Source organism: Pseudopodoces humilis, chromosome 2, assembly GCF_049639895.1.
Source record: "Pseudopodoces humilis isolate 2021_Gansu_Grassland_sample_001 chromosome 2, ASM4963989v1, whole genome shotgun sequence".
NCBI classification, from domain to species: domain Eukaryota; kingdom Metazoa; phylum Chordata; class Aves; order Passeriformes; family Paridae; genus Pseudopodoces; species Pseudopodoces humilis.
In genome coordinates, this window is record NC_142201.1 from 5,925,475 (window position 1) to 5,949,351 (window position 23,877).

The following is a 23,877-nucleotide window of genomic DNA, read 5'->3' on the forward strand; positions in this document are numbered from 1 at the left end:
GCTTCTGGTAAAATGTGCATTTCTGCCATGCTACCACTCCTTTCAAATCACTTTTTTTACTAAGTATCCCACATGTGCCCTTTTCTCCAGCGACAGGATATCCTTCATTTGTCTGCACCAAGAGCAGATGAGCACTTCTTCGTGTTGTTTTCCAAGTCGGCTGATGGGAGGGTCAGCAGGGGCCAAAGCAGCTGCAACAAGGAAAGGAAAGATAACCATGGCAACCCAAGTTATCTGCATCCTCCATGTATTTCCTTCTCCCCACCCTACAGCATATCTTTCCCACCCAAACCTCGAGCCGATAGATCCAGTGACCAGCTGGCAGGATGGGGACTGCAGCAGTGTCTCCTGCACCCAGAGTGTCTTGCTGTGTTTCGGGGCTCACCACTGCAGGCTGAAGTCATCAAAAAGAGACTGAAATCCTAGAGAGGGACAACTTGCAAAAAAGCAGAGCTCTCCACTACTGTAGATGGGGCGCTGGATATGCTGCCTTTGCTCCAGAGTTGCAGATCCATTGATGCTGCTCCTGGTTTTGGCTCTGGGCTGTAACCCTTCCACAGCAGCAAAAGCTTCTCCGTCTGTGCCCCACGTCAAACCCAGCTACAGTTTTGGCCGGACTTTCCTGGGACTTGATAAATGCAACGCCTGCATTGGGACATCCATATGCAAGAAGTTCTTTAAAGAGGAGATAAGGTCAGAAAATCAGCAGAGTCGTTTTTAAAGTTGTGTATAGTAATTTGAAAGTTGCCTGTTAGAATTTCCAAGTACTTTCATGAACAACAATGCAAAGAGCAACTTAGCACCCAGTTGCCATTACAGCACTTAGTGTTTTAATTAATGCCTGTAAGCTGATGCATTGTCTCTTTTCTCTTAAATCATGCAAACATGATCAGACTTCAGCCCTGAACTATAACTTGAAAGCAGGAGTAAAAGGAACAAATTTCTGCCTAGAGAGTGGCTCTGAAAAAACTCAAGGCAGCAGTGGGGGAAGGGAAGAGGGAAGGAAGAAATCAGCTTGTTTAGATTTACTGGAAATATTTTATTATGAACAACTGACTAAAGGCAAAAGGGGTTTAGCTTTGTATGCTCCCAACAGAGTATATTAACTGCAAACATATAAACATGCTGTATAATTTTGTACCAGGTGCAACAACGTGAATGTGCAGAATTTCACGTGCATTTTAACTAAGATCAAAAGGGATCTAAACCTGCCTGAGGCATGAGGTCTTCTGCACATGAGGTTACCCACACACTTGAAAATAGCATGTGGTTAAATTACTGGTACATTTTGGGGAGATTTGTGTGAGAACTTGAAGGTAGAAATTGCATCTGCCTCGCTGTTGATGTGACACACACTGTCCAACTGGTCATCAGACCAATCCAATCATTTTTAGGCTGAAAGCAGAGTGTATCTGATGTCAGCAGGGAAAATGTTGCCACTTGTATTTGAGGAGAAAGTTAAAGGCAGTGCTTGGCAGAGGAAGGGTTTATTGGGTCTGATATGATTTATAGAGCCATATGCACTTTCTTTTATAGATATAAAAGCCTGGGGGAGAAGAAATTATTATAGTAAAATTGTATTTTTAATGCTATAATGTAAGTAGTATAGTATTAGACAAATCACCATTTTTATCTTAAACTATCCTATAAAACGTAGTGTAGTAAAACCATAATGGTTTGTCTGGGATGGACTTGTAATACCAGACATCCATCCTTCCACTGCCGCTGGAAAAAGGCAGCTTGTGGCTTTGCTGAGCCAGAGCACTCCTCGCTGTTGCACATCAGGGCTCCCTTTGGCTTTCCACGTGCACAGTGCCAGAGCGAGCAGTACGTGAGGTGCACAGGGCTGAGTGCTGGGCTTCTCCCTGGATTCCTGTCCCAAAATGCAGCGTGAATTTGTAATCAGCATGCTCAGCTGGCTGATGGGCTGCTGTGGGTCTGCAGGGGCCAGGGGTGCATTCAGGGTAAAATGTCCTGCATTTTATTCCCTGCAGCAGGATGGCAGCACAGCTGGCTCCTGCCCCCTGCCCCAACCTGCTGCAGCTCCTTTACTGCTCACCTGTGCAGGGTTTTTAGGGTCCTGCTGCCAGGTACAAAGCCTTTTGGTTACTCCCACCTGGCCAGTGGGGAGGCTGGGGCCATGCAGGTTCCCTCAGCCCTGCCAAAAACAGCAGAACTGCCTGTGGCTGTGGGGTTCCAGCTGCACAGTGCTCTGGCTGTGGGGGAGAGGTGCTACGTGAGCCAAGGCAGGATTGCCCGCGCTGGCTTTCCTCCGGGGCACAGCAGGAACGGGGTGCGTGGTGTGCAGACAGCCCCACTGGGGACCAGGGGTGCAGAGCCACAAACCTGTGGGAGCCCAATACTTCTGCCTCAGGGGAAACAGAGGGGCTCCCCAAGCCAGACACTTCTTTTTCTCTCCCACCAGCCTGCAGTTGGCTTCCCACACATAAGTGATAACGTGAAGTTCTGCTCCGAGCTCTTTGGGAAGGGGAACTTAAAAATGTTCTCCTGAGCAGTCACTCATCTTCGGGCTTTCCTTTGCATTGGTAAAACTTGTTCTCCCACTTGATTTCTTGAAAAACTGGGATTATTTTTTGGCAAGTGGGAGCTTAAACTAGGGAAATTTCAGTGGTGCTTACGCTCTTTGATCCACCCTCACGTACCTTTTCACATGCTTGCAAAGGTGGATGGCACTTGGGCTTCTCTGTGTTAATTCACATTAGAACATGCTTCATTAATTCTCCATCATTTCTGGGAGCTCTGACATGCATTCACAGTGAGAAGATGTGGGTTTTGTTCCCAGAACGGCTGGTGACTCATCTTGTGCTCTAATGTTCCATACTTCCCTTATCTTTGCCCAACTTTATCCATCTGTAAATGAGAATACCAAGCCTGTCTACCAACTGTACTGAGCAGAGCGTGGTGAAAGTTTTTTGTAAAATATTAGATTTTCAAAACACCGCAGAACTGAGCCGACCAAAACTATTCAAAGACTTGTGCCAATGCTGGTCCTGAGCTTTGTCCAAAAATAATAGGAAAGGAGACTGAAAAAGCTGGAATGCTTCAATTAGATGGGGGTTTATAGGATACTTATTTTTTGGTTTTTTTGGGTTTTTTTGGTTTGGTTTGGTTTGGTTTGGTTTGGTTTTTTAAAACTTAGCTTACTTAATTTTTTTTAAAAATGTGAAATTTCAAATGCAAACAAAATTATTTTGGCTGAAACAAAATACTTCATTTAATTCAGGAAAAAAAAAAAAGAAATAAGTTTGGGTTTCTTCAGCATTTAGTTCTAGGTTGGTCTAAAATCTGTGACTCACTTATTCACATAGATCTTACTGAAGGTCTTAGAGCATTTGCAGGCCCTTAGCTAAAAAGTTCCGTAGGAGGGGGAGTTGTTACAGCACAACTTGATGATGAATCTTGAAAGTATCCAGCAAATGTGCCAGGCCAGCACTGTGCTGCTCAGAAATGATGCCAGATACAGAATTGCTGCAGCCCATGCTGGGTTCCCAGGCCAGGGTGGCTCTCCCCACAGAGCTCTGCAGAGAGAATCACTCCATCACTCAAATTAATGCTCAGCCCTGTATTTCACACATCCATGTGCTGCTTGCACGCGGGAGGCGGCGCTTTCCTGCTCTCTGGTGAGCTCCACTGAACACACAAGCTTGAGTCAAGTCACAAGGCACATTTGTGCTTAACTTAAAAAAAAAGAAAGAAAGAAAAACCCAGTCCAGAGCCATCTCTTCCCAGGACATGCCTGGCATGCTTTGCCCAATTTGCAGATTAGGCACTGGGAGGGCTCCTGATGGACAGCAGTCACAATGAGGCACAGCAGTTATTCTCTTTTCTTTAATCCTAGCTCAAAACCAGACCAAAGAAACAAAACAAAAAAAAAAACTCACCAAAACAAAAAACCCAAACCCAAACAAAGTGTTTGTGTCAGGTGCCTTAATTGTAGGGAATCTTCAATTTCATATCAGGCAAAATGCCCAAACATGCTGAAATGCTGGAATCCACCAACCTGTTCACACAAGGCTCCCCCACTTCTGGTCAGCCTCCATGGTAAATTTTTGGAAGGAGGCACATGCCAAAGCAGTGGAAGCACCAGGGTTTCACCCATCCTGAGCACCAATGCCTGCCCCAGACCTCAGCTGCACGGGGGTCTGTGGTGGGGAAAGGGAGTGGGGTGCTGCCTGCAGGAGGGATCGTCTGATCAGTCTCTACAGATGGTGGCTCGTGTCATTGAGTCAGCCTGAAATCATAGAAAACTTATCCTCCCGAAATTTCTCTGTGCCAATTTCCCAAATGGAATTTGAAAGGAAAGACCAGCTTCAGCTTTCAGACTTGTTAATATCTTGTAAGCTGTCTGAAACTCCAGCTAGGCTAATCCTTCAGGGAACCTCTTACCTCTCCTGTTTCACTTCTGAGCTATCGGCTTTAATTTACGGTGAGATTAAATTAGGACGTGCTTTCTTACACACTTGGACAAGGAGCTCAGGGCAGGAGAGTTCAGAGGCAGCGAGGGCAGGACATTGGGCAAACCAAAGGTCAGAGTTGGGCCATGTTCCAAGAGCAGGTTACAGACACCCTCCCAGAACAGGCTCCGCGCTCCTCAGCTCCGGCATGTGCGACGCGCGTGTGGGCAGGGCTGAGGGGGCTGCTGAAACAAAAAAAAAATTACCTAATTACCCAGCCCATATGCTCCCCTCCTGTGCCTGTGTAGGGGGAGCAAATTAGTGCAAGATCTCCATGGCTACAGAGGCGCTGCACGCCCAGGGCACACACACCCCGTCCCCCCATCACACCCCAAACTCTGCTGCTCTCGGGGAGGTCACTCATCCCAACTACTGAAATACAGTCAGGGATGCTGGGGGAGACAGGTAGACCCCTGCACTGACAAAAGCCACCTCCTCCAAACAAGAGGTCATTTCGATATTCCCAAATAACATTTGTAGTCAGGAGGTTTTAATATCAGGAGGGACCTTTAAAGTGTCAAGTAGTCATTTTTTGGGACCCTTTCTCTAGAAATAGGAAAATTTAAGAACACCAGGAATTATTCATGAGCCAGAACCTTGTAACCCTCTCCCTTTCCTCCCTCCCTCTACCCAAAAGAGCCTGTTTGAGTGTTTTACCCTTCACTCCATGGCAGCATTCATGACAAGGGATGGTATTAGTGGGAAGCAAAGAAGGACTTTTTTTACCAAAACACATTTCCTTAGCTGATGGTTTCAGCCTGCTCACCTCACCCTGGTACCTGGGCCCATCCAGCCAGGGTGACTTGGCCTTTGCCAGGCGATGGCAGGGAGCCCCAGGGGCCGGCCTGGAGCAGCTCAGCGGGGCGGGCACTGCGCGGGTGTCCGTGTGGCTGTTAACCCGCTCTCCGTGGGGCTCTCGTTTTGGTTTGGCAGGTTTGACACCTGGCTTTCTTCTCATTTAAAGCTGCCCCCCAGCTCCCTGCTCAGCTACTCAGGAAACTACACCGACGATGCCAAGAGCTGGCGGCTGGTGGACATCACCCGGCTGACCTCCAAGTACCAGCATGACCGGGCGGACAAGCGCATCTGCACCTCCCTGCTCAAGACCAAGACCTGCAGCCTGGAGCACGCCCTGCGCCGCACCCAGCGCTTCCAGAAGTGGCTGCGGGCCAAGCGCCTGACGCCCGATCTGGTCCAGGTCTGTGTCCTGTGGCTCCAGTGCCCCACCACAGCTCGGGGAGCACGGGGGAGGGCAAGTCCTGTGCGGTTTAGGGGTGTGAAAAGGGTCTTGTGGGGATATGGCTGCAACTTGCTGGCTGGAGAGTGAGACTGGGTGGTGGCTGGTCAGTGGAGATAGCCTTGCGTACTCCCAGCCAAGCCCACGTGCCAAAAGGGAGAGGCAAAATTATGTCCTGGTGGGAAGAAAAGTGCCATGGTTGAAGGCCAAGCCCTCCCTGGGATGGGCTTGGCCCCAGAGAGGAGAGCACCAGCTCCTGGCTCCTTGTGCAGGCTGAAGCTGAAGTCGTGTGGAAAGCCACAGCATCAGGTGACTTCAGGCATGGAGATAGCATCAGGCTGTGCACACAAATGTGGTAACAGCTCCAGTGGGGAGACTGCTGCCCCAGCCTTTTTTTTTCTAGTTTTCCATCATGTCTCAGCATTGTGGGATCTTGGTTTTTTTTTTATTATCATAAAGTTGTACCCAAAAGGGCAGCCAGTGTCTTGAAAGCGATTTTACTTTGGGTCAGGGGCCAAGTCAGTGTGGGTCTCTCTTGCTTCTGGCTGGCAGGATGAGGGGCATGGGCAGTCAGAGCCAAAGCCTCGATTACTCATTCTCCTGCCATCCATAGCAAATGACCTCAGGCACAGAGAAGCACATTGCCCTTTCTCCCACAGTCCTGGGGTGTCACAGGTGAAGCCAGGACAGGAGCATGGTGAGTGTGGGTCACCACCACCAGGCAGATGGAATAGGACATCCCCCTCACCCCACCCAAAGAACAGTAAAACATTGCAATAACCACTGGAAAGAAGCAGGGGCCAGGGTGGGGTTGGATATACACTGACCCTGAGAGAGGATTATTCCAGTACTTCTTCCCATTCCAAGAGAGAAGTGACTATGAAAAAGTGACTTCTTTTTTTTGCTGCTTGCTGCATCCACTCAGCTTTGGTGAGTGCTAAAGCTATGCTGCTTTAGTTCTTCCTCTCCTGTTACCCTGGGGAGCAGCACACCTGGGGAGAGAGAGGGAGGGATACACTGGGGTTATGCCTGGACTGCACCAAAAAGGACTCACCCAAATCACTGACAGTCCAGCACAGCAGGTCACCCTGAAGTCAGTACCCTTCTAGGTGGCACATGCCTGACAGGGAAAAGATTTCTGAGGCAAAGCTATACTGTATTTTGTGTAGTAACCTCGGGAGAGGCACTAGAGAGAGAGGACAGTGCATCACTTCCACTCAGAGCATCCCTCACCTGAGTTTGTGTGCAGGGACAACCCCTTAGCTGCCCAGGCACCTGCTGGCCACCGCTGTCCCCCCAGGCAGCACTACAGGGACCTGCAGGAGGGTGAGTTGGGCTGCCAGGTCCCCCAGCCTTGCTGGAGTGTCCCAGGTGTTTGTTCCAAACTGTGCTGTTTCCCCTCTCCCCAGAAGTGCTGAGAGAAAGGGAAAGAATAGAGAGCTTAAAGCTTCCATTTGCTGAGCTGGGTGAAAAAGTAACTGGAGAAATGTGGCTCTGTGGTATCTCAGACCTGCTGCAAAGCTAAATCATCAGCTGAGCCCAAATCCTTCTCCTTAAAAGGCTCTTCATGTGCTACAGTTTTCCCTACCCTGTCCTCTCGGAGTCTGAAAATGCCAGCTGAGCTGGCTGGGTTGCACACACAGGCACACACACATTTATGGATGCACATGTGCACACACAGCACCACGCAGAGACCCTGGCTGGGGCACCCTGGCTTTGCACCTATCCAATTTCTCCCAGGAATTTCCCTGTGAACAGCAGCTGAGCTGATGCCAGCTCCAGGGCACCTCTGATGTGAGCTCAGGGCCAGCCTGGGGGGACGTGCCCGGTGACAAACTCCCTGGGACATTTCATCAACCCCTGCAGCTTTTTAGTTGGAAAGGGCATGGGAGGCTGCAGGGAGGCCCAGACATTTGTACATCAGCCTCAGGATTGCTATGCTCATGTTTTCATGGTCCTTTGGTTCTGTAAATCAATCAGAGAAACAAAAATTGGAATTTAAATCCTTTCTAACAGCGTATAGATTTGCATACACAGAGAAACATAGTGATCCAGAGACCCTGGGACCTACTTCCCGACCACCAAATTTCAGCAGCAATCACTTTTTAAGATCAGGCAAGTGCAATGCAAAATGGCTTGTGGTCTTAATTGAAAACCAGCCAGTGGCAACAACATTTCAGTCACAGTGTGTGTGTGAGTCTGTGTGTGAGACCCCATGCCAGCCCCGCTGTGTGGGCCATCACAGGTTACAGTCTGACCTCCCCAGTCCACCCAGACCCACAGAGATGGGGATCCCCTTCCTCCCTGGCCATCCCACCTGCCCTTCTCCCTCTGGGAAGCAGCACCTCTGCCTGCACCCAGCCCAGCCCTCAGCTGGGCTGGATAATCCAGCATGAGCCACTGGAGAGGGGTTTTTGGGGGTGCCCTATGTCTCTGCAAACACTTATCTAAAGAACTGCTCTTATGGCTCTATTTTCCTGCTTCCCTCTTCTCTGAGGTGTTAACAACACACCTCTCTCAAGGCCTGACACGATGCCCACCCTGTTTCGCAGAGCAGCAGTCACACAGCAGTGCTTTGCTCTCCCTTCCCTGCAGTTTATCCTGTATAGCAGCACTGGGGAAAGCTAATGGGCCCAGGTAATTTTGTCTGATAGACAGAGCATTGCAACAAACTGCAACGTGTTTGAATCAAAATGACAGACCATGAAGTAATGTTTTTCCACTTTACGCCGCCTGCCCTGCCTGACCCAGCCATCAGCTGAGCCGCCTGCCAGGGCGATTATTTCACCAGCCACAAGGAAAATCTCTATTGGATGCAGCAAAGTCTTCAGTCTTAAAATCTAGCCTGCCTCAGAGATGAGCAGGATTTAGCTGGGGCTCAGCCTGCACGGCAGCCTCAGACACTTGCTGCTTCACCCAGGAGCTCATCACCTCAAACCACTCTGGGTGCTTTCCTGCTGGAGGGGCAACAAAGCAGGTTGGTTTCATTACAGATCACCCACAGGGAAACTTTACAGCCCTGCCTACAAAGCACAGCCTGGAAAATGCTAAAGGCAGACAGAGGAAAGCAGTACCAAGGTGAAAATCCAGAATTTGCAGACCTTCTCTCCAGGTCGCACTGCTTGAGACTACTGACCAGCAGCTGCTGACCAGAAACTACTGCCCAGCAGCTCCTGATCAGAACTACTGCCCAGCACCTCGTCCTGCCCACAGCAGATGCACTGGCACCCCAGTTATGTGACCTCTGAGTCCAGTCCACATCTCTTCTTGCTACACAGGGGCAGCAGCTCATTCACATGTCCAGTTGTCCATCCTAGGACGGATGGGCACTATGGGGCTTCCAGAGCCACCTCCTGGACCTGCCACCTCTTTGACCCAGTACCTCATCATCAGAGACTTCCATAAACCTGCTGGCAGTGGGGATGAGTTTCTCAGGGCATTCTCACCCTCTTTCTTTTGGGATTTAAGGAAACCCTTGGATTCACATTGCCAGGAGTTGTAGGTGGTTTGACACCTACATCCAAGTGTTTCCTCCTGGAACCCATCCTAAACCTGGTAGTTTGGTGAAGCTGGACCCAGTGGCTGGTAGTGGCTCATGGGGAAGGAGGCAACTGTGCTCCTGGTCTGGGACATCCCCTGTTGGGCTGGCTGAAAAGAAAACAGAGAAAGAAGCTGTCTTCCACAAGTTGTCTTTACATCCAAGTGAATTCTGGCTGTGTCTGTGCTACGTATGCATACACATGAACTCACAGAGTTTAAAATTCATCCTGCACTATGTAACAGGAGTTAAAAACTCACAGCTGAGTGCAGGTAGGCTTTGCAGGAACTACTCACTATCAGATATAGAAATGTGGGTGTTCAATTGAAGTAAATAAGAAGCTTTCCATATCGATCACAAACAATACATCAGGCTGTCTGTCAGGTCTTATTCTCTGGGGTGATAAGTCACTGCAAAGGACTTAAGATATTCTCAGATAAATCTATATCTCCAGTGTTTCAAGTATGTGTTCTTCACATTTTTCATTGATTGGCAATTTTTGTCTGACAGTTTTACAACTCCAGCTCCTTTTCCACTGTAGAGATGTTTCCATCAGTCTGCAGGAAGGTGAGATCCCTCTACACTGAAACAATCAAGCAGGTGCTGAGCTTTATGCTGTTGACTATCTCTGCTGAAATCAAAAGGCCCCATTGCCCAGTTTTTGTGGGTCAGGGGTTCATTAAACTGTAGGAAGCTGCACCAATGTTTGATGCAAAGTTGTCAGCACCCAGCCCTGCTCCTCTGCTCCCACACCTCCGCTGAAACTGTTCCTCAGGAAACCAGCAGCCATGAGCACCACGGGCAGCGTGTGCCACGTTTTTGTTAAGAAGATGAGCTCTGACCTCAGAAAAAACCTAATTACACTGTCCATGCCTTCTCTGCCACCGTGATTTGTGGTCCTACTGCGTACTCTTCAGGGTCTCAGCTTTTGCATTGCTGACTCCTGGAAGCAGCAAGCCTTTCTAACTTTGGCTGCAAATATTTGCACACACACACGGAGCTGCAAGAGACTTTCTCCACCGTTTATCTCTTACTTAACACAGCTCTGTTCTGCTCATTTTTTATCACTTCTCCTCCAAACGGAAAATGACAGGGTCGGCCACAATGTTCCTGCAAGTGCTGCAGACAGAAGTCCATAACCTTCCCTCCCCCTGCACCCCTTCTATGGTTTTAGACAATTAATTGAGAAAATATTTTCCTGATAAGGTGACATCAGAGGAGAGGAGTGTATGAAGACTTGCATCAGGAACTGAGTAGAATTATTTTTGACAAATGTTTTATTCTTTTTGGGAAGAAAGGTATTTTGGTTTTTGTGAAACAAGGCTTCAGTTGTGGTTGAGTTTCTCATGAAGTTTTCATCAGCTATTGGCATTTTGGACTTGTTTTGTACGACTGATGACCAAAGAGGCAGTGGCTGGAATCTCACCAAGGCCAACAGGGATGCAGACGAAGAGACATGGGACATCTAGTCCCCACTTTCCTCCTCCAACTGCAAAAGTGTCCTACTCATCCTTTCCATGTTCCTTTATTTCTTTCTCGCGGCTGGGTGATTCGGTGTTTTATGCCAAATGAACAGCTCGCACAGGAGGGGCTGAGAAGAACCTACCTCAGAGTTACCAAATGACCCGGGGAGATGCTGGGTCACATCTTTGCTCTCAGCATGAAAGATGGCAGGGAGCAACGTGAGCTCTACCTCCCTGTCCTCTGAAGCAAATCTCCCAGCCATCAAATTATAAACAAAACCCCAAAACTCAAATTTGGCTACTGGGATCATTTTTAATAAAGAGACCTAAAAAACCTGACTCTCTTCCCCAGCAGAGGCATGGCAGGGCGGTGCTTCTGGGCTACTGTGGGCAACCCTCCATCTATAAACTCTCCTTGGCTACTAAGGAAGACTAACTGAAAAATAAAAAAAGACTATTTTTGACTATGAAGGTATACTTTTCTATGCCATTTATCCCAGCCATAGATTGCTCATGCAATTTTACAAGCCAAACCTCCAAATCTGAAGGGTGAAATACAGGTGATAATTGACTCCATTAGCCCAACAGTTCTCTATTTGTTGCTGGTATTTACAAAAAATACACACAGGCTATTTGGTTTTGATAGTTAATGCATGAGTTTATCAGAGAGAACATATCCTGTGCTTATATTCACACACAATGTTTATTTACATTTTTAAAGCATGTTTACTGACCTTAGCAAATAGTTTTTCCAAGAAAGCTGCTCTCAGGTTAAGCAAATAACGAAATGATCTGAAGATTATTTAACAAGGGAAGTGACTCACTGTCCTAACAACTGGAGGGCCTCCACCAGGAATGCCTGTAAGCCCAGCCAGAGGGAAGAGTCCCATGGTGTGGAGAGATGTGGTACTGTGCAATTGGGGGAATGTGAGGTTTGCAGTGCCCAGGAATGGGGGACATTCTTGAAGCCTAAGCTGGGAAGTGGCATTTTTGGATGGCACAGGTCTGGGAAGGGTGAGATGCCCTGCATGCCCATATCCTTCAGAGCTGTGTCACAACAAGCACAGGCACAGTGGGCAGGGCACAGAGGTGCATGTGTACCCCCAGCATGATCCAGGCACTGCCTGGGCAATGTCTCAGGCTGGAATTAGACTTCCCTGCCTAGTTTTCCCCCTCTCACAGGGCCTGTCTAGCCCGATGCTGCGCTGCCCATCCCAGCGCCTCCTGGACAGGATCGTGCGGCGCTACGCGGAGGTGCCAGACGCCGGCAGCATCTACATGGATCACCTCACGGACCGGGACAAGCTGCGCCTGCTGTACACCCTGGCAGTGAACTCACACCCCATCCTCTTACAGGTACGTGCCACCCTGCCCCAGATTGAAACACCACCCCACAACCCCTCACGAGCAAACCCTCGCACGAGATGTGTGTCGGCCTCAGGTGCAGAGGAGTCCCAGCCCTTTGGCAGCTCCCTGGCCTTCAAAAGGCACATTTCTTCTATGGGGTTGGGTGGCTGAAGCCAGGCAGACTCATGAGGTGCTCCCTGCATCAGTCTGTGAGGCTGGGGAGAGATGGGGGACCTCAGGTGCATTATTGCACTAGAGAACAGTGTAATCCAGGGTTTTACACATCCCCAGTACTTCAAAGAGTTGGGTTTGCATTGCTAATGCATTACATAAAATCATGGCCTGTTTCTGAAAGAGAAAGAGCATCATTTCCCATGCTCCACATGCCAGTGTTGTGTTTTCCGTTCACATGCCACTGGTAACTGGCTCTGGGTTTCAAAACTCAGGGTTTCAAGGCAGTGATCTGGGAGGCCTCACACCCTTCCCCTGGACCCCTTCTGACCTGTCTGGCATGCAGCTCCTCTCTTTCCCTGTTTCCAAGGCAGAATCCTCACCTTTCCCCATCCCACCTTTAGTCCTCACTGCTGGTCCTTGCAACTCCTCATGATTCCATGAAGAAAAAACAGCAGTGGCAGCATCATCCATCCCTGGCCCCAGGCCACCGCTGGACTCAGCAACTCGCAGGGCTCTGCATGGTCCCAGGGAGGGGGAATGGTGCTCGTGCTCTGGGAGGCTCCTGGGGGTCATTTATGGCCCAGTTATGGGTCACTGGGACATGAAGCTGTGGCCTTTAGCACTCTGGAGATGTGGGAATACAACTTGAAGAAATGAGAAAAAAATGCCAAAGAGAAAAGGCTAGATTATTCACAGCACAAGGGAGAAATAACCTTAAACATGAAACTGGATGGGTTCATAATGGCTTGTCAGGGTCTGAGGTGCTGGGGACATGGATGAGTTTTAATGCAAATGACAGAAAGCTTTGTGCTCAGCAGTCACACATTTTGGTTTCCTCCTGGGATAACTGTGCTGCAGGGATGCAGGGAGCCCAGCCCAGGTGTCTCCACTGGAGGAAACACCCACCACTTCTGTTCCTGAGACTGCAAAGTCTCTTACAAATGAGCCTGGCAGTTCTCACCAATTAGCAAAAACTGCTTTAGCCCTACCTCAACTCCAAGCTGTGACTTCATCTGTTCAGTGCTCATGAGGGACCCGTCAAAGACACCTAAAATTAGCTGTTCTGTGGCTAAAATTTTCATGAATCTGAAAACTATTATTATCCTGGACTTTCCAGTTAGTCTCTCTTACAGAGTAAGTCTCAAAATACCAGATTCTTCCTTCATTACACAAAAGGATGGTGAGAACAAAAAAGCATCCTAACTCCTCCAGGATGGGGAGTAGGTACCTTTCCCAGCTGCCAGGGCTGGATGGGGCAAGGAAGGGTTGCAGGCTGACTTAGAAACCACAACACAACCCTGCTGCTTGGAGCCAGAAAGGGCTCTCTGAGAGAGAGGTGGGTCCATGGGCAGAGGGCTGGGGTAATCCCCCAGTTCCTGCTCTTCCCCACAGATCTTCCCTGACGTGGAGGGCTGGCCCTTCCCGCGGTACCTGGGCTCCTGTGGGCGCCTGGTGGTCAGCGCCAGCACCCGGCCCCTGCGCGACTTCTTCGGCGCGGCCCCCGAGGTGGCCACAGACCTGGCCCTGCAGCTCCTGGCCGTGCTGCGCTCCATGGCCACCAACGACCTCAACTACTTCTTCTACTTCACCCACGTGGACGCTGGCACTTTCGGCGTGTTCAGCAACGGGCATCTGTTCATCCGGGATGCCAGCACCATGGGCATCATCGACAAGGAGGAAGGTACTCAGCGGGCCCCGTGGCTGCGCATCTGTCACGGGAGGGCTCGGGAGGCAGGGCAGACAAATCCTTCCCCTTCTACCCTTGGCTCTACTGCTGCCTTTTTTTTTTTTTTTTTTTTTTTTAATTAACCAAACACCACTTACTAAATTAAATAATGAGAAGTTCATGGAGAGATGTACCATCAGCAGCTCCTGCCATCCTGGCTCTGAGTCGGGAAGGCGACGGGTGTTTTGTTTGTGTGGTCCGTGGTTTGGTGCCCACTCTGTGGCTGGCAGCAGCTTTCAGTGTGCACGGTGTGCTGGCTGCTCTCTTTTGAAGTCTTCCTTTTAAAACTTTTGCCACGCATGTGTCAACATTTGCAAGCAGAAATTTTGTAATTCTAAGTAGTGGGAGAAATTGGACCCTTTATGTGCATTTATCACATTGACTAATAATGGTCATTTATAATACTTCTTCTTCTTCTTCTTCTTCTTCTTCTTATTATTATTATTATTATTATTACAATAATAACAAAATCCCCCTTTTTTTTCACTTTTACATAAAATCAAGGGTTCCTATTCAATTTTCACAGGCTACATTGGTCTAGCCCTGCAAGTAGAGCTAGGCAAAGACTATTCTTCCAATAATTTAACAGTTTCATTTTGAATATTCAGATTTTCGAAAGGTTTTTTCTTCAGCTCACACATTCAGCTGAGTAGGTCTCAAATATTCAGAAGCAGCTGTCAGAAAATTTTCCACTGGATTTCCTTTGCTTATCCCAACAGCTATGACTGTTAACTTGACTCCAGCTCGATGAGCTGTTGTTGCAATGCAATGATTTTGGTTAACATGGAAAAAATTACAGGTCTGGCTATTTGTGGTAGTTTTTTGTAGGAACTCCACATTTTAGATTTGTACTCCAATTCTCATTTTTTTCTGCGTCAGCTTGACTTGACAGACTCGTCTCCAGTTCCTCTGACAGGCAGTTCTGCAGAGCTCTGTCATTCAGAAAAATATACATATTTCAGGAGCGAGAAAATTGGCTCATACACAGCTTCAGCACTGAGTAATTTGTGAAAGGTGGTCACATCCTTTAGATAGTAACAAACCCCGCATTAACACAGAGATACAGATAATCTGTGACTGTCCAGGAGCTCACTACTGCATTCCTAACAAGCGGATTAATTGCCCCCAACAGGGAGCCAGCTGATCGATGGCCAGCAGGAGTACAGAGATATATTCAGCTGCCTGACTGCGGACTGCCAGTCCTCATTCATGTCCTGTGACTCCATCAGGGAGAAGCACAGCCTCGTCTTGGTGTGTCAAGGTCTTCTGCCGAAGCTCCTGGCGGGGAAATTCCAGCCCCCCATGCAGGAGAGGATCGACGCCTTCCTGCAGCGCTGCGCCCACGGCCTGGGCGATGACCGCGGTGCCAGCGAGGCCATGGCGGAGCTGGCAGAGATCCTGAAACCTCTGCGGTCCTGCGACTCCCGCTTCGCCTACCGCTACCCTGACTGCAGATACAGCGACAAATACTGACACAGGAGCGGTCCCCAGCAAGGGCTGGGGCACTGACAGCCCCCTGACAGTGCGGGAAGTGAGAAGGAAGGAGGGTGGCTGGAAAGAGCTGCCCTAAATCCGGGGCGTGTAGAAGGAGGGAGCAGAGAGCACGTGGGATTTATTATTCATCTCCCAAAGATGCATTTTTTACATGGGATATAGACATGATGTATGGTTTATGGATTGTTAACGTTGTCATGACTGACAAGGGGCCATAGGACTAATAAATCTCATTCACATGTTTTGGCCTTGGAAGAGTTTCCCATGCCATTTGTTGGAAAGCAAGGCAGGATGCTCACAAACAGCTAGATAGAAGATCTTTATTTCCAAGAAACTCTTTCTGATGGAGATTATATATAAATAATATGGGATGGATGGATGGATGGATGGATGGAAGCATTTAAGACTTTCCTTGTGGCTGTTTTTAATGTGCTAAGGATCACAGATGAACTGAATAACCAGATCAGTTCTGTACTACCACCCATCACAGCTCACTTTCATAAAATATTTAATTTTTATTACTTTGATGACACAGAACAGAAAGACACAATCAACAGCATTAAAAAGCTCAAAGGTTCCATGTTTCTTGAGACTTAATTTCTCTAATCCCCAAATAAACTTACTTCTAATCTTTCCCAAATCAATGGGACAGTAATTGGACACTGATACAGGGCTTTGGTTTAAGATGAGAAAAAAAACCCAGCTCTGGGATGGCACTGTTCAGATATTTTCACATTTTTCTCTCTAAATTGGAGGAACCATTTGCACAAAACCATTCAGATGGGAAAATCACCTTAAGAGCAGAAGGAGCACAGAGGATGAGACATTAATTTACAATGAGCCTGACAAGACTTGCCAAACAATACTCCAGTGTAGGTGCAGGGTCACCCCCCAAGAGCTGGGGAGATCTGAGTTCTGACCAGCAGGAGCTACAGCCATCCTCATCCATTTGCCTTTCAGAGGAGGAACTTGCAAGCCAGTCCCCAAAGTAGTGAGTCAGGCACTTGGAATTTGGGGTGGTAAACTCATTTGACAGCAGCTGTCAAGCCAGGGCTAGATTCAGGTGCCTCATTTTGCACAAGGTGGTTGCAAAAGTGGCAAAACACAACTTCTCTCACCCAGAATCTCTATGTCCCCCTCATGTGAGCTCCCTGTAAGGTGTCAGAAGCCCACACCAAACCTTCCCTGATGTGTAGGGGTCAGGCAGATGTCACCTGAGTTTGGGGCTTTCTCCTGGGATCTAGGCATGCAGGAGTCACAGAGCAAATTTGACTGAGCTGAGTAAGAAACTAGGCTTTCTGGATCATCTACAAGAATTTCCATCATGGAAGAGTCTTCTAGCTATTGTTCAAAAAAATTTGTTCACAACGTAAACGCAGAAAAAGATGCGAGTGCATTTGCATTGCCAGTGGTTGTTCTGACTTGTGCTGCACAGAGAAGGAATGCAAATCCAGGTTTTGTGTTGGCTGTGAGGGGCTCTGTGCACACAGAGCATCCTGGGGTTCCAGGCAGGTGTGGGTGAAGGCTGATGAAACAGGTAGGGCATCCAAACCCACACACACGGGACTGACATGGGGGAAATCGGACTCGGGACAATTATTTTGCCTTTCTTCCTGGCATTAAGTACCATGTGCACCTTTTACCTCTCAAGATGTAGAAACATTGAAAATAATTTGTAGGTAAGTTTAGCTGCAGGCCCAGATGGTCAGACAGCAAAGAGGTCTAAATATACAGCCTCAGCTATGGCTGCAGCTCTCTTTCCTGGTTTCAGTCTATTTCTACATCATGGCTCTCTTCCAGAAAGAAAAACATGTCCTTCACTGAGATCCACAAGGCTGTCTAACAACCTGCTTCCATCAGTTTTTCTTGACTCTATCTGCATCTCCAGTCTCCTGGGCTGTGGGTTTCCCTGGGTTAGCTCTGGGCCCCTTTTCCTCCAGAGATTATTCCTCTGTGTTTCTCTGCTGGAAGCACAGAGGAGACGCAGAGGATGTGTGTGCTCAGCACCTTAGAGGATGTCAGGAGCAAGATCCCTCAGGAATAGTCCAGCACTGGGCAGAAGGACAGAGAGGTGTCACACAGGCCCTGGTAACTCACAACCCTAAAGAGCTGGGGGTCAGAAACACAAGAGCTGTGGTTTTACTTTTGCTGCTTGGACTCATTTGGCAAGGCTGCAGCAGAAGCCTTGAGACACGTAGCATCTATTTTTACAGGGCTTGATTCAAAGTTGTTAAAGCTGAGAGGAGTCTCCCCGCTGCTTTTAATAGACTTTGATACGAATTTAAATGAAAAAAACCACTCATGATTAAAAATAACGAAATTGTGGATTTACAAATTATTAAAGCATTGGGATCTGTGTTCTTCACCAGTTTCTCTGCAGACATTGATTACAAAGGCCAGGCTCATACAGGACTGTGACTAATAAGCCGGCCATAAAGTCAGTCCATGGCCTCAGAGAACAATAATTTTCCTAAACTAAATCTCATTTTCCTATATTTCCCTGGCCTTTTTTTTTTTTTTTTAAATTGCCAATTTTTACTCTTAATATTTTCCTTTTTCTTGGCAGTCAAACTCTGGAATTAGTGCCCACCCTGTCTGCCAGCTTCAGTCAAGCCTTCAAATCCTAGTAGGCCAAGCTCCAAAAGGATGTGAAATTAACTTATAAATGGCATTTACTTAAAACCTAATCCTTCCCGAAAGAACTATCAAGCAATTTTTTCCTCTCTGTGTTCAAGTTATTTCTGTCAGTGGCTTTGTTTGAGCCTTTGCAAACTGTTCCTGGTTACAACTTCCACTGTTTCCACAGCAGACAAGAATGGTAGGAGAGAACTTCCACCATTCTCCCAGTCAACCTCAGCACCTCCTTCATCTGTGGGTAATTTGCCTTTCTGCTCAACTGCCTAGCAGGTGTCTTTCTCAGTGCCCTATCTCCCACATATTTTTAAAGTTTCCATGTCAAGAGGTTTGTAGAACTGTATTGTTTTGCCTTATTTTGATTAGCAGCATATTTTGACACTGTCATTTCTCTGGGGATTGAGGCTGCTACACGTCCTGGGGTTTGGGGATTCAGATTTCCCGCTCCATAGCTTTTGTGGTTGATAATTTCTTGCCACACTTTGCAGACACACATATCCCCTTCCCTGCCAGCTCCCAGCTTCCCACAAGGGGCTGCCCAGAAAAACATTGTGGCATTTTGGAGAGCGTGGAACCACCACTCAGCAGCTCCATTCCACAGGAGCAGCCACTCAAGCACATCTCATGCACCTTTCCAGCCAGCTCAGCCAACATCAGTTGTTTGCAGGTGCTTTTCATTTGCCTTCTGGTTTGCTGAGACTTTAGGATGCACTTGGGTCCCATTTGCCAATTATTCTCTACAGCCAGGTGCTCTAGATGCTTTATTGCTAATTCTTCCTCAGCTTCTCCCATCATCCCATGAATCTGGAAAGTAGAGCTTTAACGAAAATACTGAGTGTCATGAGATGTTATGAAATCACAAGAACCAGCTCTGTGGTGTTCTGAATTGGCTCACCAAGACACATTAATTTGATTAACAGGTGAGTCTGTCTGCTACTGTACCCTCTGTTCCCCTAATTCAGCGCTGAAAGGAGCTTGGTAGCCATCCTGAAACTGCAAAAAAACAAACAGGAATTTCAGGGAAAGGCAAATTAAATGAAGCAGCTACTCCAGGCTGGGGAGCTGGGAGAAGCAAGCACTGTTTCTGCCTTATGGATTACAGAATACAGGCAGACCTGTCTGCTCTCCTCCACAAGCTGGTCTCAGCCAGAGTGGGGGCACTGGGGTTTTAGGATGATCTGAACAACTGACAAGAGACCCCAAGGAAGAGTGAGAATGATCCAAAAGCCCAGAAAAAGTGAAGTGGGAAGACAGGAAACGAGGGAGGGACACCTGGTAAAGATCTTCAAACAGTTTTGTTTCAGTCATAGCTTTACTTGCATCATTCCACCTTTCTGCTCTTCCACAAAACCCCATAATATCTATTCCTTGCAACATAGAGTATAAATGACAATAGTTAGTCTAAAACAAACTTTTCAGGTGTTTGAAGAACAAGAATACACCAGCCTGTTCCCTGGGGATGTGCAGGTTTAAGAGAAGCAGCTTGTCAGGTTTTACAATGCTCTAGTACTACTCAGCAAGGATGCACAGAGCTGCAGCCCTCACCTTACACAGTTCATTTGCTACATTGCATGCAAAGATAGCTCTTTAGACTTAACACCCACAGAAATGTCATGCAAGGTTCAGCATATTCTGTGTTTGAAAAGGACCTTGTCAGTCACACGGGATTTTTTTTTTTTTTGTCCTCCCTTTCAGAATTTAAACATTCATTTGGATAAAGGCTTGTCAGATTCATTCCTCTAGTGATGACTTAAAATAGTGAGTTTTCTTGCTTTGAAAAAAAATTATCAAGACACTTGAAATAATTCAGGGACTTTTCACAGGGATTGAAACCTCCCTCTGTTCACATTCTTGGTGCAGAATGAGTAAGAGAGAAGATCACCTCTGGGTGTTCACTCTGCTCTGGCTGGAGCAGATGTAAACATTTACTCATTTTTTTCCCCAGCATCCGAAGACAAAGATGGAGAAAATGAAGTTCCTTTCTGTGAAAGTTATTTCTACAAAGCAGAACAAAGCAGGGATTTGTGTACAGTTCAGGCACTGCTAAGGACAAGAGGAGAAGGGTGCTGGAACAATAATGCTGCTGGGGGCAAGTGCTGGGATTAAACATCTCTGCACCCAGTCAGGGCACTTGTCACCATTTCAGACATCTCTGAATGGAGTCACTGCATCAGTGCTGGTGTTTCAAAAAATGGAAATCCCTTCAGCAGGTGGAGGAGGGATGGGAACAACTGTCCAGGTGTCAGGAAATCAATTACTTGTCCCTTCCTGTTTCCCCTCACAGCAGTGCCTGTCCTTTCCCCCCACCAGACACCCCCATGGGGTGCCTTTGTTACACGAGGGATGCACAGGATGGAAGCTCCCAGGTGTCAAAGCACAGGAGCAGTTGCCTGAGGAACAGGGCCAGGGGTGGTGGGGGCTTTCCATCAAATGGCTGCATTGGCTGGGGACAGATATTGACAGGCGTTTGTGTCTACAAGGTGTGAAAGAAAAAAAAACCAAACCTGCAGGAAGTGGTCTTATTGCATTCCGTGAGTAAAGTGACCAGAAAAACCTAAAAAAACAGCTCCTCACTTGTTCTGTCAAAGTGCTTGGGGAAAGGCTCTCCAAAGCTGAGCAGTTTGACTTTTATTCCAACAGGAGTTCTGGGGTCACCAACCCCAGGGAAGGGCTGGCCAAGCAGTGCTGAACTTTACTGCACGTCCCTAGGCAGAGCCAAGCAGAGCTGTCTAAAAATACAGCTTTTGCATGACTGGGGGATTGCATGTGCAGCAAGATAAAATTACTGAGGAGGGAGGGCAGGAAAGAGGAGCTTCTGAATGGAGGACAGGAGTACAAATATGACCTTGAGGTGCCACCAAAAAATGTGTATATTTATCAAATAAAAGTCAAACCCCTCAGCAGATCAAAGCAGATCAGTGGCAGATCAAAGAGGAAGTATAAAACGTCAAAATGCATGGAAAAACCAGGATCAGGGTCTTCAAAAGGCTGTCATTCCCCAGAGGTGTCCATGTTCATGGGATTTTATGAGAGAGATTGTTCATAAATTTGATGGAAACACAGACTGAGCTAAAGGACAGAGGACTCACAGTACTACAGAGGCAAAAATTAGGAATTCTTGGAAAAGCTGTGACCACAAGTTCCCTCTTTTCCCTGCTACAGACCCAGATCCACAAGCACACTCTGGGACACTGGCCAGCTTATTTTTTGGGGCAGGTGGGAGCAAAGGCCCTCAGATGCAGTCCCCCAAATCCCCTCCTACTGCTGCTGGACAAGGATGGAGGGAAGGCTCCTTGGCAGAGGAGTGAACTCATCCAGAAGGAAACTTTTGGAGGCTGGATTTGCAGGTTTCAGGAACAACTCTGAGCTGCTTCATATCTTTTTTTAAGCCATATATGGAGCCAAATAGGAAAGTGGGATCTGCTGTGATCTCTGCCCAAGTTTTTCTTGAAGAGCCCTGCAACAGTGGGATCTCATTAAAGACACCACATTAGAAGCTCATAGTAAATGTGTACTGACAATAAATAAAAAATACACACACATACCCCAGGTGACTAAACAGCAGCACAAGGGAGCAATTCTAACCAAACAGACACCCTTCAAAAAGTAGGAATCAGATGCAGAAATAAGACAAATTAGATGCAAAGCTACAGTAAGGCAGCCCCAGAAGAGAAATCCAAGGAGTGCCTTGCTGACAGAGTGGAGGCTGACAATGAACCCTTTCTCAAAAACATCAGAGAGTCTGCCAGGAGAGCTGCTGAGGCCAGCAGGAAATCCCAGTGCAAGGCAGCCCAAGGAATGAAGAAATCAGTACTTTGCAATGACAGTCACAGGAGGTGTTTCAAAGAAGAAATAGGAGTAAGAACATAAGTGACTCTGCTAAGACTAAAATCAGGTAAACCCCACCCCAGCCTCCCCTCTGGGAGAGCAAGGAGCACATGAGGGAGGGTGGGGTTGGGCACTAAGACTTTGATGCTGTTTTACAGATGTTAAAGATGGTGAAAAATGGGTGGAAAAAGCATCCAATGGGTGCAAGTGAGGAGCCCTGCTCAGGGTGGGTGTGATTCCATCCAGGGCAGATTCTCCTCATGAGGAGAAAACCAGGAGCAGAGGCTAAAGGGAGCTCAGGCAGCCAAGGGAGCCTGGGAAGAGTTGGGGTTTCAGCACAGTGCAGAGGAAAACAGGATAACTGGAGGGGCACAGGCATGGGAGGGTTTTCCCAGGAGAGGCCATGAGCAAGATGTCATGAGCCTGAGGAGAGACAACTGCCAAGGAATTCCCCACATCAGGGACTGTAGGGTAGTGCAAGGACACAACAGGACAAGGATTCTTCTTTGTCTTGTTTCTTACACTCCTCCCCAAACACACCACCAGAGACCTGGCCCAGTGTGCCAGCTCAAGGGAACTCCAAATGTCACAGGAATGGCAGGAACAAGGACTGGGGCTCCTGGGGTGATGTCCCAGGTTGTGGTCAGGTGCCCACTTGTCATGACCAAGGAAACATCTTTCTCAGTTGAAAATGAGTCTAAAGTTTTGCAGTGTCTGTAAAATTAAAGATGTGAATAATTTTACAATATTTATGAATAAAGATATTGCAACATAGCTTCTAATGACTCACTGTCTTCTCAAGGAAACACCCTAATTTTTCACTGATATCTCCTTTTGGGGAATAAAAACCCCAAGCCAAACCCAGCTTGAAGGAAATAACCTTATCCTGATCCAAAGAAAGCGTCTTAACATCAGAGTTGTGAGTAGGAGGGAGAGAACACTGTGTAATGGCACATGGGAGCTTTGAGATCCCAGATCTATTAAAGTGCTGGCTTGCCAGATTAGCCACTTTGCATGCCTGGAAATGTTCATTCAGAACAAACTTTCATCATAATCAAAAGCAAGTTATCGGGCAAAAATGCATCTGGTTTAATTTTCAAGGGCTGGTACCCTCAAGAGACTTTTTATTTCAACATCTGAAACTGCTTTCACTGGCTGAACATGGATTGATACAGGTTTGTCTCCTCTCACAGAGTCAGAATGGTCCAAAAGAGTTGTTCTGCTTTTTGTTGGCTCTTTAGGGTTTGGAAAACCTTGGGCTCAGAAAATTTGCTTCCTTCCCATGTGAAACTGGGAGAAAAAGGCTCAGGACACTGTCCCTCCTCCTGTCTTCTGTCCTTCTTGGGTTTTTGGAGAAATTGTCTTGATGTCCTGCCCAAAACAGCTCTCTCTGTTTTTCCTTCTAGCTGTCCTCACCCCCTTTTGTTTACTGAAGTTGAGTCATTTCTCTCAGAGGACCAGAGAGATCCCAGACTCCTTCCTAAGGGACAATTCCTCACTCCTGAAGTGGAGGAGGTTTTCTGACCTGAAAGGAGAGAGGACTGGTGAGCGACCAGTGGGGCTCTGCCCAGGGACAGGCAGCCAGGGAGGAGGATGCCTTTCCCATGCTGGGATGATGCAGCTCCAGCCCTGTTTGCTCCCAGGGGATGTCCCCACTGCCAGGGGACCCCTGCCCTCCCCAGGGGTTTGGCTGCAGAGGAGCTTTGCACCAGGACAGGGAGGAGAAACTCTTTCCTTGAAGTCGCTGCAGCTGGAGAGGTGCCAGGGGAAAAACTTCCCCGTGGTGCACCCACAGAAGATGAAAAAAATTACAAAGAGAAGAAATAGGGAAAGGTTATTATCACCCTAAACCACCACTGGGTCCTCCAATTCCAGCTTAATTAGGGGAGCATGGGAGGGCAGAGGACTCCAAGGCACAAGGTTTTCTGTGCTTCTGCACACCAGGTGAGATGAACTGTGCT

General features: G+C 47.7%; 1 protein-coding gene across 1 annotated transcript; it reads left to right on the plus strand.

Annotated features, from left to right (window-relative positions):
• The first annotated feature begins 324 nt into the window (after positions 1 to 324).
• On the plus strand, positions 325 to 16,085 carry DIPK2B (divergent protein kinase domain 2B). The gene is made up of 5 exons (XM_005526513.3): positions 325 to 693; positions 5,409 to 5,673; positions 11,896 to 12,069; positions 13,627 to 13,915; positions 15,093 to 16,085. The coding sequence occupies exons 1-5, from the start codon at positions 470 to 472 to the stop codon at positions 15,431 to 15,433; spliced, it is 1,293 nt and encodes a 430-aa protein (XP_005526570.2). The 5' UTR covers positions 325 to 469; the 3' UTR covers positions 15,434 to 16,085.
• The last annotated feature ends 7,792 nt before the right edge of the window (positions 16,086 to 23,877 follow it).

Coding starts and splice junctions, on each gene's coding strand:
- DIPK2B (XM_005526513.3), top strand. CDS start 470: ATGGGGCGCTGGATATGCTGCCTTTGCTCCAGAGTTGCAGATCCATTG. Junction 5,674..11,895: donor TGACGCCCGATCTGGTCCAG/GTCTGTGTCCTG, acceptor CCCCTCTCACAG/GGCCTGTCTAGCCCGATGCT. Junction 12,070..13,626: donor CACACCCCATCCTCTTACAG/GTACGTGCCACC, acceptor TCTTCCCCACAG/ATCTTCCCTGACGTGGAGGG.